Below are 12275 nucleotides of genomic sequence, written 5' to 3' on the forward strand. Positions count from 1 at the left end.
AAATTAAATTTAGAAAGTTTCGATAGTAAAACGTTGTGATTAACGGTATCAAATGCCTTCTTAAAATCTAAAAACACAGCTCCGACTGACACCGCCTTTTATACAATTAGACTTTTGATTTGTTCCACAAAAAAACAATTTGCTGTTTCTGTCGAGTGATGCTTTCTGAAGCCAAACTGCATTGGGTGCAAAGTAAATTCACCTTCATTTAGATGAGAGACTAGCTGATCACAAACAACCATTTCTGTAATTTTAGAAATGATTGGAAGTATACTAATGGGTCTATAATTTGATTTGATTGTTCTATCATCTGTTTTTAAAATTGGGGTCACTACTGCAGCCTTCCAGGATGAGGGAAAATCGGAGTTTGTTGAACCAGGGATATTCTTTTAAGACAGTGTAAACCGATTCATTACTCTCATAAATTAATTATATAGCATCTGATGTATTTTAAATATGGCTAATGACTGTGGTCTGCTTGATAAACCACTTATGTTCGATAAATTGTTAATAATATTGATAACACACAGTTTTATTTTACATCAGCTTCAAACCTAGCTCATCAAATCAGATTTAAGAGTCGAAAATATCCGTTTTGTATTAAGCTTATGAGGCATAACAAAGTACAGTGAACTCTAATGTACAGAGTCTCTTTTTTCCGGTCATTTTTATCTTGCCTGTATGTACGTTAAATGTTAGCGTCAATCACAACTGCGGTTCTGGCGCAATCCCCTCCCCTCGGCGGATTCCAGCTGAACTCAGCCTGTGTGATTCTGTGGAGGACTCGTATTGAGCAAGATGGCGCTGTCTCTTTCAGCACTGGACAGCTCCCATTAGTCTTATTAACAAGCGCTCCATACAAATAGCTTGATTGGAGATTAAAACAAACTGAGGGTGCAAACCCTTTGAAAGAAATGCCTGTGAATTTGCCTGTGCTTTTCTTGTCAAATCTAACACTTGGGACGCTCCACCAGACCCTGCGCGTTGTTTGGTGCAGAGACTAATCAGAAGAACCTTCACCGGTGCCTCCGCAGAGATCTTCTGGAAAAGAATGACCAGAGAAGATGCAAACGATCATTGCATGGATGGCCTTGAGAGACATCGATAAGATGATGGACTAATTTATCGCGCATATAGCCAGTGGATTTACCCACCAAATCTTGATCCGTCCTTTCAGCTCTCTATAACATGAGGGAGCGCACCGAGGCAAAGAAAGCAGGGTTTAAAGCGAGGGAATGATACCGTTGAACAAAAAAATAAGCACTTTTATTTAACATCAGACACAAGTTCCTGTTTTAATGAAGGACTTTACGTTATCTTCAGCATGTCAGCCTCTCTAGCACTGGTGATCATGTCTGCGTCGTTTTTCAACCCCAGTTTTGCACTGAGCTCTCATTTTGACTCAGGTAGGTTGTTTCGATATGTCAGTTATTTTTTCTCATATATATTCGTAACTATATTGTATATTTTTAGTACCTAATACAGTAAAGTGAATGCACTTCGATTTTCTGTGAAAATCGTTTCGGTGAAGATCTCCGGTGTGCGCAAAATGCGCATCTCTGTATCTAATGGTTTGGGGTTTGCACGAAATGAAATACTAGATGTAGACTTCTTCTTTTTTTACAAATACAAAGAGAATAATTTAGATTACTCTCAATTTGCTTTTTTTTTCTTCGTTTGAATCGGTCTAATTTCATTTCGTTCTGCTTTGCACCTCAACAAATCGAACTTTGTGGACAAAAAAAATGTCTCAATTTACCTCCCCATACGTCCACTTACTCACGTGCCAAAGGTGAGGTATAGGTAAAGTGATGTATATTGGCAAAGTGATGCACATGTGAACATTCAAGAAGTGCACTAGCGACTGACGCTAGGGGCTTTAATCTCCTTGTTAGCGCACTCGTCTCCCATGCCGAAGACCTGGTTCGAGTCCGGTACAGAGCGGGTAGAACAGAAGCGTCACAATGGTGCCGTGACCCGGATATCAGTGAGGTTTAGGGGGGTGAGTGTAACGGTGGCCAACTGATGCTACAGGCTGTAGCCTTTAGCCTCCTTGTTAACGCACCCGCCTCCCATGCCGGAGACACCAGTCTGATGTCCTGTACGGAACAGGTAGAACAGGAGTGTCACACACTGGTAGCCATTTCTGATTGGACAAGCAGAGCACTATCAACCTCCAGAGAAGTATGTGTGTACACTTAGAGGCTAATTAGGAATTTAATGACTGGTGAATGAGCAGGAGTCCAACCTAGGGTCAATGACAAGGTCAATACATGGATTTAATGGGCTGTTTACACCAAGAACACACAGCTACCACTTAAAATTGCATTCTAAAACAGAAAATTTGGATGTACTAAGGCATCTTAATATGTTTCAACCTCATGCTTTTGTTCTACTTTGAAATGTTTTGTCGGATAGAGTTCAGTTACATTTAATTTCTCCCTATGGTGTGAAAATGAGCCATCTTGTGGGTTGTTGGCAATGGTGAATGGTATTCCCTCCTCTATAAAGTGATACTCAGCTGTGTGTTTGTTGCCTCATATGGTTCCTATGGTTACCAAGAGGGTCTGCAGGCCTGTGTTCAGGAGCCCCTAAGCAGTGATTCAGTTCTTCTATTTTTAGAATGACCTGTTATGCTTATTACTACCTAAATTAAAGCCTAATTTCATTTTTTTGCACTATGTTCTGTATTGACTTTCATAAATTGCTATTCTACAATTCTACAATTTTACATTTTCAATTTGGAGTGGTGTGCCTTTTCCCCTCCCCCGAATAATGTGTCTGTCAGAGGTGATGAACAGGGGAACAGGCTCAGTATGTCAAGGTGATGAATGGAACAAGGCCACTTCATGGACAGCCTGAGAATGATACTGAGGATAAAGGATACAGAATCTGCCCTAGTATTCCTGCTGGGATTGTTTCAGACTGAACACTGAAGCCTGATTGAAACTGATTCATTATTGTTTTTTTAAACTTTGCAGTATAACATGTTGCCCATATTATTGTGTTCTTACTGTGTTCATAGTCACACTGCAGTAATTTATTGCACTGCTTAGGAAGAAAAAAGTCCCAAATCTTGTTTTCCAGTAAAAAATACCTAAACATATTTAAAACAATACATTTGCTCTATTGCAAATTGTTATTTTTTCATTTTAGGTATAAAACTCTACATTTTGTTAGATTTATGCTTAAAACAAGAAAAACAATTAGCAAGTGGGATTAAAAGAACTGTAATTAAATGAATTCCAGATACAGTGTATTCTCTGAAAACATGTACATTTATCTTGTTTTAAGGGTGTTTTGATTATTTATTTATTTTCTACTGGAAAACAGGAAAAATAGCCTACTGATAAAGAAAATATTTTTGCAGTGTGGGCAGTAACTTGTGCAAATAGCAATTTCTGGAGACGGTTTCCTTTTACTCCTTCATTTGCTAATGAATAGCCCTAGTTGTTGTATTTACCTCAAAGATTAATGACTCACATTGGTTCAGTAAAGTCATGAGATTCATCAGCATGAATCATGCAGCACAGAGCATCGTTTTGATCTTCACCACACCAGGATTGTGATCTTAATGGGTTCTAAAATAGTTTCTGTTCAGGATGGTACTGTGATTTAAAAAAAGCTAATTAGTTTCAGAAAAGTGTACAATTTTGAGGGGCACATTTTCATAAACTAGGTTTGGAACCAGATGACTCTTTGGTTGGCAGTGTTGGGTTGTTTCAGGGAGTATGTTGAGATTTACTGTGACTTCCAGTATAGTTATATAGAAACTGTAATGACTGGGAGGCTTGGCGGTGGTAGTGATGACATCACCTTTCTGGAAGCAGTGTTTGTTGGGTAATTGCTGGTAGTGCTTTTTGGCAGCCGTCCCATACCAGCCTCCAGAGCTCAAGTTTCTTGACAGCCAGACAATCAGAGTGTCCTGTATGACTGGACTTTTCCTGAAAGACCTCATGCAGTTTATTCCCTGACTGTGATCTCCGTACACAAGACAGAAATCCTTACAGAAATCCGGTAAGAACATGTTACAGGGGCCTATTGTTGATCGTGAGCATTCTGAGATATTCGAGCGTGCATGTGTTACAGAACAGTAAGAAATGACAAGATTTGACATTGGACATTAAGGTAATTGAGGAACCCTATACACATTTTTTAAACCTAAAGCTGGGAAAAGAAATAAAGCTTTCGCTGTATGGTTAGAAGAGACATATCAGTGATGAGATGTGTTTATGAAGGACATTGATGTTACCGGATGCATGAATCACAGTAAAGGGCAGGGGAACTGCATTAGTTGTAATGGAAACAAGCTGGCATAGATCATTGTGAGGTAGCGTTGTGGTTTATATAGAGCAAGTTGACTAAATTAATAGAATTACTATTGATGAAAACAGCATGTGAACTTTGGGCACTTTTAGGATTCCAGACTTCTAAAATGTCCCACTCTAACAATTCATTATTTTTTTATATTAGTCAGCAATGTCCAACAGTGTATGTACGCACCACAGGAGATTTATACAGTCTTTGTCATTTATTCAGAAATTAATGAAAATTACCACCACAGTGTTATTTCCATCACATCTCAAATTCTGTATGGTGGAAATGATGGTGATGGAAATAACATGTTTAAATAAAATGGCCGGCTCCTTTTGTTAAGGCTAATCCGCTTAGGCTAATTTCATAGCTAACATTTTAAGTATCCTGAATACACACAATTAAATAATATAATTTTTTTTTTTTGTGATTTAGCAAAAAAACAGCTTGGAATTTACTCCCAATAAAACCATTCCACTCACAAGTGATATTTACCTTGAATTTTCTTTCTGTTCAATCGTTTCATATTTCTTCTCAAGCATGCTCTTCACTGACACTTTTGTTGATTTGGTAAAGACGTAAACTAACTTTAAAAAAAAAAAAAAAAAAAAATAGGGCCTAAAGTATTTGGTGTTGTGTTAATGATGCTACAATTGAGGGACAGTTGGAAGTTTTGAAAAATGTATAGAAATCATTTGTCCTGAGATTTCTCACCAGTCTCTGTGACAGCTGACCAAGGATATTGACTCTTTTCACCTGTCATTCATTTTGCTCATTTTCACAGTGTCGTATTTGAAGCGAATCACTGAGGCTATGATTCATAATGTCTGTCATTTGAGGGCGCTTTCAGTCACACGAAAGCTTCAGAATGCTAATATCACTTACAGAACCTTTAAGCGAGTAATTTTCAGCTGATCATGTGATTGTAAAATGGCAGCCCCCATGAGGGTGTCCCTTCCCATGTAGAATAAAACCACTTTTATAAGGTTACTGATATGACTAGAGTACTCATTTCATGTGAGTGGTCATGATTTGATACATATAAAAAAAAAGAGCAAAATCACAATTAATTTCATTAGGAGTAAACCTTTCAAAGTGTAATGATTGTATTTGAAAAATTGAAACGTGAAAAATGGTATTTTTACAATGGAGTTTGTTTTGTTGTTGTAGTTTTTTATGATGGATTTTTAAATTCTGGGTTTGAGACAAGGCTAAATCAGTCAAATCTGTACATAAAAGCCATTTGAAAAGTACCAGAAATAAATGAAGACCAGGTAAAAAAGTTTTGTTATTTCGTATTTGAGACTTTCTTATAACAAAGAAAACTTAAAATCTATTGTCACAGTCTAGACAATCAGAGCGAGACCCAAGAGCAGAGGAACAGTTCAAAAACTTAAACTGCGCTGGCGAAGAATGGAGAACCCGGCATGGAGAACCATTAGCAGGGGGAAAAGCTTGTGGATGCATGTGCCACGTGGTTGTCAAGAGGAGATTCAGTTGCAATCCGCCGTTAAAGCGTAGTAGCAATCGCTCTTCTGACATGCAGGCAGAGATCAGGAATCCTCTGTTGAAGATTTATGAGCACAGATAACAAGCATACAGTAAACTGGAAGGCAATCACACTCCTGACATGCAGGCAGAGATGGGCAACCAAACAGATACACGAGACAGGACCAACTAGGCAGAGAGAGAGTGAGATCATTTACTTCACACTAAACAGTTTTCTATAATGATAACTCACAATAAACTACAACAAACTACATCCAAAAATCCAGCCAAGATCATGACGCATGAGGGGATTAAAATAAGTAGGAACAAACAAGGGTGAGGTGCCACTTGCTAGCTGAAAGTTGGCATGATCAGTGTTCCCATGGAAACAATCAGCACCTGAAACACATGAGGGAGAAATGTCAACAGAATTAGAATTAAAACAAACAGAACATGGAGCATGAGTGTCTAGATCCCGACACAGGTCGAAACCAAACTAGACAGAAAGTCAGGATCCAGACACCATGCTCCGGACATGAACAAGACCAACCGAAGAGTGCACGGCGGTAACACACAACCGGACCTGTGCGCTTGCACAAAGAATGTATACGAAACACAAGACAAACAGGGAATGATGATGTCATGGTCCTGTCAGAAAAACACCCAACCTGACAGAATGACAGGACTGTTACATCACTAAAGATCGCATGGCGATAACTCACAACCGGACCTGCGCGCTCACACAAAGAAAGGACATGAAACACAAGACATGGGATGATGATGTCATGTGACATAAGTTCAAGAAACACCTATCATTAATCATATTTTAGATTTTTTTAACTGTCTTTATTTGACTAAGTCTCACAGCACCATTTACAGCTTATAGCAACATGAAAAGCATACGTTAAATACAATGTATACATGAAATGCACTGTAAGTGGCTTTGGATAAGAGTGTCTGCCAAATGCATGCACCTTTATGCAAAGTAACATACAGTGCATTCAAAGTATTATATTATGTGTTCCCTAGGATTCAAACCCATCACCTTAGTGTTGCTAGTGCCATGCTCAACTACATCTGGGCACTACTGAATGTATATGCCGCTTGACACTGTTTGCTTGTCTAGTACATGCTTCAACAAGCTTTCTGTTTCTTTCATGATACATTTGCTCACAGCAGTTCTATTTAAAGCAAAGCTCTCCACACCTACACTTTGGCTCCAAGCTTTGTCATTTTACACATCTCCATTCTTTCATCAGGCGACCTTACACAATGTTTGTTTTCGGCCTCTTTGGTTTTTTATCTTTATTTTAAGGTTATTGTTCCTTGAGTTTCAGGTCCAATCTACAAACAAGTTGCTTTGATTGGAAGAGGGGCTGTTGCTAATGGCCTGTGCTGTTGCTAGAGGACTACTTTAGTGTGTTAGTGTGTTTATGGAGAGAGGGAAAGCAAGTATGTTGGAGTGCACAGGAGATGGTGGAGAATAATCAATCTTATTGGCAAGAACAAGACGAAAGCAGCTATAAAAGAGAGGCCACCATCATCATCTCTTTTTGTCTGTGTTTCTCATGCTCTCTCTCACTCTCTTATATTCCTTCCCCTATCTTCTCTTGAATACTTGATTCTGATTGGTTAGTCATGGCATTCTGCTGTCTAATATGTTTGTATAATTACCTCAAAAGGGTATTATTGACCATTGTCCCTGGCTATCGTTTTCCTATACGAGTGTGCTAGTTTCTTGGTAGAAACTTGAGATAATCTACAAGTAAGCTAATACAATTCAATATTTCACAATCCATCCATCCATCTTCAACCGCTTATCCGAAGTCGGGTCGCGGGGGCAACTACTGCTCCAGCAGGGGACCCCAGACTTCCCTATCCCGAGCCACATTAACCAGCTCTAACTGGGGGACCCCGAGGCGTTCCCAGGCCAGTGTGGAGATGTAATCTCTCCACCTAATCCTGGGTCTTCCCCGAAGCCTCCTCCCAGCTGGACGTGCTTGAAACACCTCCCTAGGGAGGCGGCCAGGGGGCATCCTTACCAGATGCCCAAAAACACCTCAACTGACACCTTTCGACGCAAATATCAAAAAATATTTCATATCTATGTATTTTTTTATTTGGCAAGTAGCCACCTATTAATAAGCAAGATAATGGCAACCTTGCCTCATAGTAAAATCATGACTCTTAATACATTTTTGGAAAGCTTGTTAAATGTGTTTCCACTTACAATTCCCTCCAGTTTCCAGTTGAAATGAACACTAGAGGCCCAACAACAACTGTGTGTTTTATTCACTTTCACTCAAATCATGACATAAATCGCTATGACTTTATAAATAATTATTGTTCTCTCTATTACTCAAAAATTGCTATTTTATGATATTGCAACCCTTATTTTGTGACTCTGCGTCGTTGAACTCTCCAGTCTTCGTAGGCGTGAATGACATAAAATAAACACGGGTTACAATGGTGTAATTCAACTTATCTTCTTTATTAGAAGTACCGGACAAACAGCAGTAACAGCAGCACCTATCCACTCGGTGCACATCAAAGAAGAGAGCAAGACTCGAGCGCAAATGCCGTCCCACTCCCAACCTAACTTTCATAAACAAATACTCACTGTAAGGCAAATACAACAAGGTAAAACGTATTGTAAAGCATTTTTAACTGTTTAAGTATTGCTACTACTCTGTGTGAAATAAAACACTACAGTACAAATTAATTATAAATTACCAAATTAATTACTAAATTTAGAAATTACATTTATAATGAATTAGCCAATTTTAAATTACAATATCGACACACTTTTACTCAAACACATCTTTTGATGCTTATATTACAGACTGACCTACATTTACACTCGCTCACCTGATAGGGCATCCGACTTAAGGTGTGTACACACTGCCAGCGACTTTATCGCTGCAGGTCGCCAGTGGCTGGCGGTGAAGTCGCTAGTGGGCGTTCCCACTACTGGTTGCCTAGTAACGTTTATAAATGACATTCACGGATGCCATTCCATTGCTGTTGACAGCGAATCTCTTTTCTTGCCACTAAAAACAAACATTTTGGAGGGAAAAGACTAAATATAAATGGAATCAGTACATAAAATGCTTTAAATCAAAGATGAATGAGAAACAAGGCGTGCTGTTTGCCATAGCGGCTGTTTATCTGCGGCGAAAATGCAAATGCCGGTCCATAAAATCCCCGCGATCTCAGATACACCTTTCCACGCAGTATTTTTCTTAAAAATGTCCTTGTACGTGGGAAGAGACATATCATAGAGCACTGGAAAATTTCTAACATCAAGAATTAGCCTTTCATCCATCTTTCCGTTACTGCAGGAACTGAGAGAGAGAGAGAAGGATCACGTGAGCTCTTCCGTCGTCTCTCCTATTGGCTGTCGCTTCCGTTAGTCGCTCCAAAGTTGAACTTTTCTCAACTTTGTCGCGTCGCTGGACACGCCCACATCTAGTGCCAACGGTCGCGACAGCTCGTGTCGCCGGAAGTCGCTGTGCTCGCATTGAAAATGAATGGTATTGAGTCGCTGTTGCGCGCGATGTCGCTGGCAGTGTGTACGCACCTTTAGAGTCGGAGGACCTAGAGGTTCTAGTCCAGCCATGAACTCAAGCTGACATGTGACATTACAGAGTCGTAGAATCAGCACCAAATTAGGTGGTTACTTCAGAAAATGTGCTTTTCATTTCATTTTGCATTATAAAACACTAATGGTTAGATTTAGGCATTGATAAGGTCAGGATGTTTTTTTTTTTAAACATCTCATTTATATTTTAAAACACTATTGGTTAGGTCCAGGCAAAGGTTTTAGGTTAGGGAGGTATGTTAAAAAAAAAACATAAAAGAAATTCACCTTAAAACCGCGTCTGAATACGACACTATTTTACTTGCTTTTGGCGCCCCCAACTGGACATTCAACTGGAAACCTGCAGTCAAACGTGTTATACAGCACATATATTTTAAATTGCAAAATTTTTGTCATGTTCACGTTAATTTCATGAGACCAGGCTGGATCATGTACAGTCAGTCGTCATTTTGGGAAAAAATAAACCCTTTAGAATGAATCTGATTTGTGTTGTGGTCCTGATCACCCTGTCTGGGTTTATTTTGCAATGGTGACTGGCTGACTGTACATTATCATGCGTATTACATGTCTACCTAGCAAATAAATAAATAAATGGACATGGCATATTGTAACGGTTACCCTGTCTTGTCTCACTGTTGCCCTTTGTTTGTAATTTTGTCACTTTTGTTATTCCTTAGTTTTCACTTTTGTCACCCTTGTACCTCCATAGTCTTCCTGTCAGCCCTCGTGTTCACTGTTCATTGTTTTCACCTGCCCTCGTTAAGTTTGCCATTTGCTTCCCTCGTTATCTTGTTTGGTGTTCTGTTTGTTCATTGGCCCCTTAGTTCTATGTTCATGTGTATATATATATCCTGGTTTTGGTTTAGTCCCTGTCTTTCGTTGATTGTTTGTGAACGTGGTTGTATGTGGGTGATGTTCGTTCCCATGCCTGTGTTCCCAGTTCCAGTGTTTTCGTGTTTTGTTGCCTGTGTTCCCAGTTCAAGTGTTTTTGTGTTTTGTTTTCATTTTTGCCCATCGTGGTAGTTTTGTTTGTTCATCTCTGTTTGTTTCCATTCGTTTAAATAAAGTTAACTGCACTTGGATCCTCAACCTTTGTCAGCCTCAGTCCTCAATCGTTACACATATTGATTTAAGTATTTCCCTTATAAATAACCCTCACTGTAATTGATCCTTTATTAATTAAGAAGCATCATAATGAAAATGATTTCACCCCATAAATTGGCTTATTCATGCTTTTACCAGCAGAGCTACAGTTGGCAGTCCATGACAGTTTAGTGTAACAGTGTAGTATAATGCAAATGACATATGACAGGAGACAAACATTTGCTGAATTTATGTTGAAACTTTTGGGAGAGTTTTCCTATCTGTGTTTGTTATTTTAATGTGTTTGTGTGTGTTAGAACATGAATTTGAATGCCTTTGCTGCAATACCACATAATGTTTAAAGCTCTGAGGACAGAAAACAAGGCTGAGTGCAAAACAGAAGCTAGACTATTTCAGGGACTTGAAAAGTGGATCTATTCAGTCTGAGAGAAAAGGAGGATGTGACCTAGAACAAATTTTTTTTTTTTTTAGATAGGTGTGATGCAGGATAATCTTAGCAATAGTCTCCAGTTCAACAACCTACTGTATGTATGTATAACATTTGAATAGACCTAGAAACAGATGCATTAGATTTAATGATTTTGTTTTGTCTTGACATTCATTGTTATGCATTGTATTTTTCCCACCTAAAATTACACTCCCAGTGTGAACATGTGGTTCCCACAGTCATAGAAAACCTGCTATTCCCTCTTTCCTAGTATCACCATAAGTTTAAATCTTACCATAATCTTTACAAGGCTTATTGTTATGGCCCCTTTTGGGGCAATATTGGGGAGAATCCTCATATTTTACTTCATATAGTTTGAATATCATTGAAATGTTCAGAGGCCTTTGCAAACCACTTAATGCATTTAAAGGGTTATTTGTGTTATCTATGTTTAAGGCAGATGTTGCGACAACTAATCCACTTCATTGATGCATCTGAAATTGACAGCGGGTTTGCAAACATATTAAACAAATCCCTCTAGATGGGTCACTACCCACTATAACCCCCTCCTTCTCTCAGTTTAATCCTCTCTGGACTTCAAGGGAGGTCACAGCTGTAAAAGGACAGATTGCCCTCAGTGAGTGGTTGAGAATAGTTGCTTCCTGTCGCGCTCACTCCAGACTGCAGTGAACCTGAAAATACAGATGGATTACACAGCAAAATCACTTAAAATGTAGAACATTCCAACATGCTGGAAGGCGAAAAATAACCACAAATCTAACAACAAATCTGAAATAAAAGCTTGCATTGCACCTGTCAATCAGACTCCCTTGGAAGTTGCGTTTATTACTATAGCAACAATAACAGGCTGTGGCCACATTTTCTCAGAATCATCATTGGCTGGTAGAAAGAAAATGAAAGAATAAAACTGTAAATGTTCTCACATCACCCAGAATAACATTATTAAGAATAGTGAAGAAGATATTTTAAATATCCTGTTGGTAGAGTTGTAAAAAACAACCCTACTCACAAATGCATTGTTTGAAGCAAGAAAAAGTTCATTTAAGCCCTATAATGATTGCAAATTATAACAACATGGAGGGATATTTGCAACAAATAAATAAATTCTTCCTTTTGTACTGAAATTTCGATCACCGCTGAAGACAACATGAGAAAGAGAGCAAAGAGGACATTTTTTACTATTCAGTTAAGACAAATTAGTTTAGGAGTAGTTGAGAAAGTGCATGATAATATTTACATTTAGGTAGTCTATCCATGGAAGTATTTTTTTATTCATTTTTATTAAAAGTATCGGTAACTTGTAAAAATACGTTTGTGTTG

The 12275-nt window shown here is 38.6% G+C and overlaps 1 protein-coding gene across 1 annotated transcript in view; it reads left to right on the forward strand.

The window, feature by feature from the left end:
* The first annotated feature begins 1194 nt into the window (after nucleotides 1-1194).
* Nucleotides 1195-12275, forward strand: part of LOC127633564 (serine/threonine-protein kinase LMTK1-like) — a 62576-nt gene continuing 51495 nt past the window's right edge. Inside the window, exon 1 of the mRNA XM_052112753.1 lies at nucleotides 1195-1406. Within this exon, the coding sequence (XP_051968713.1) occupies nucleotides 1325-1406 (82 nt within the window). The 5' untranslated portion in view covers nucleotides 1195-1324. The remainder of the gene's footprint in view (nucleotides 1407-12275) is intronic.

This window comes from Xyrauchen texanus, chromosome 40 (assembly GCF_025860055.1).
Source record: "Xyrauchen texanus isolate HMW12.3.18 chromosome 40, RBS_HiC_50CHRs, whole genome shotgun sequence".
Lineage (NCBI taxonomy): Eukaryota > Metazoa > Chordata > Actinopteri > Cypriniformes > Catostomidae > Xyrauchen > Xyrauchen texanus.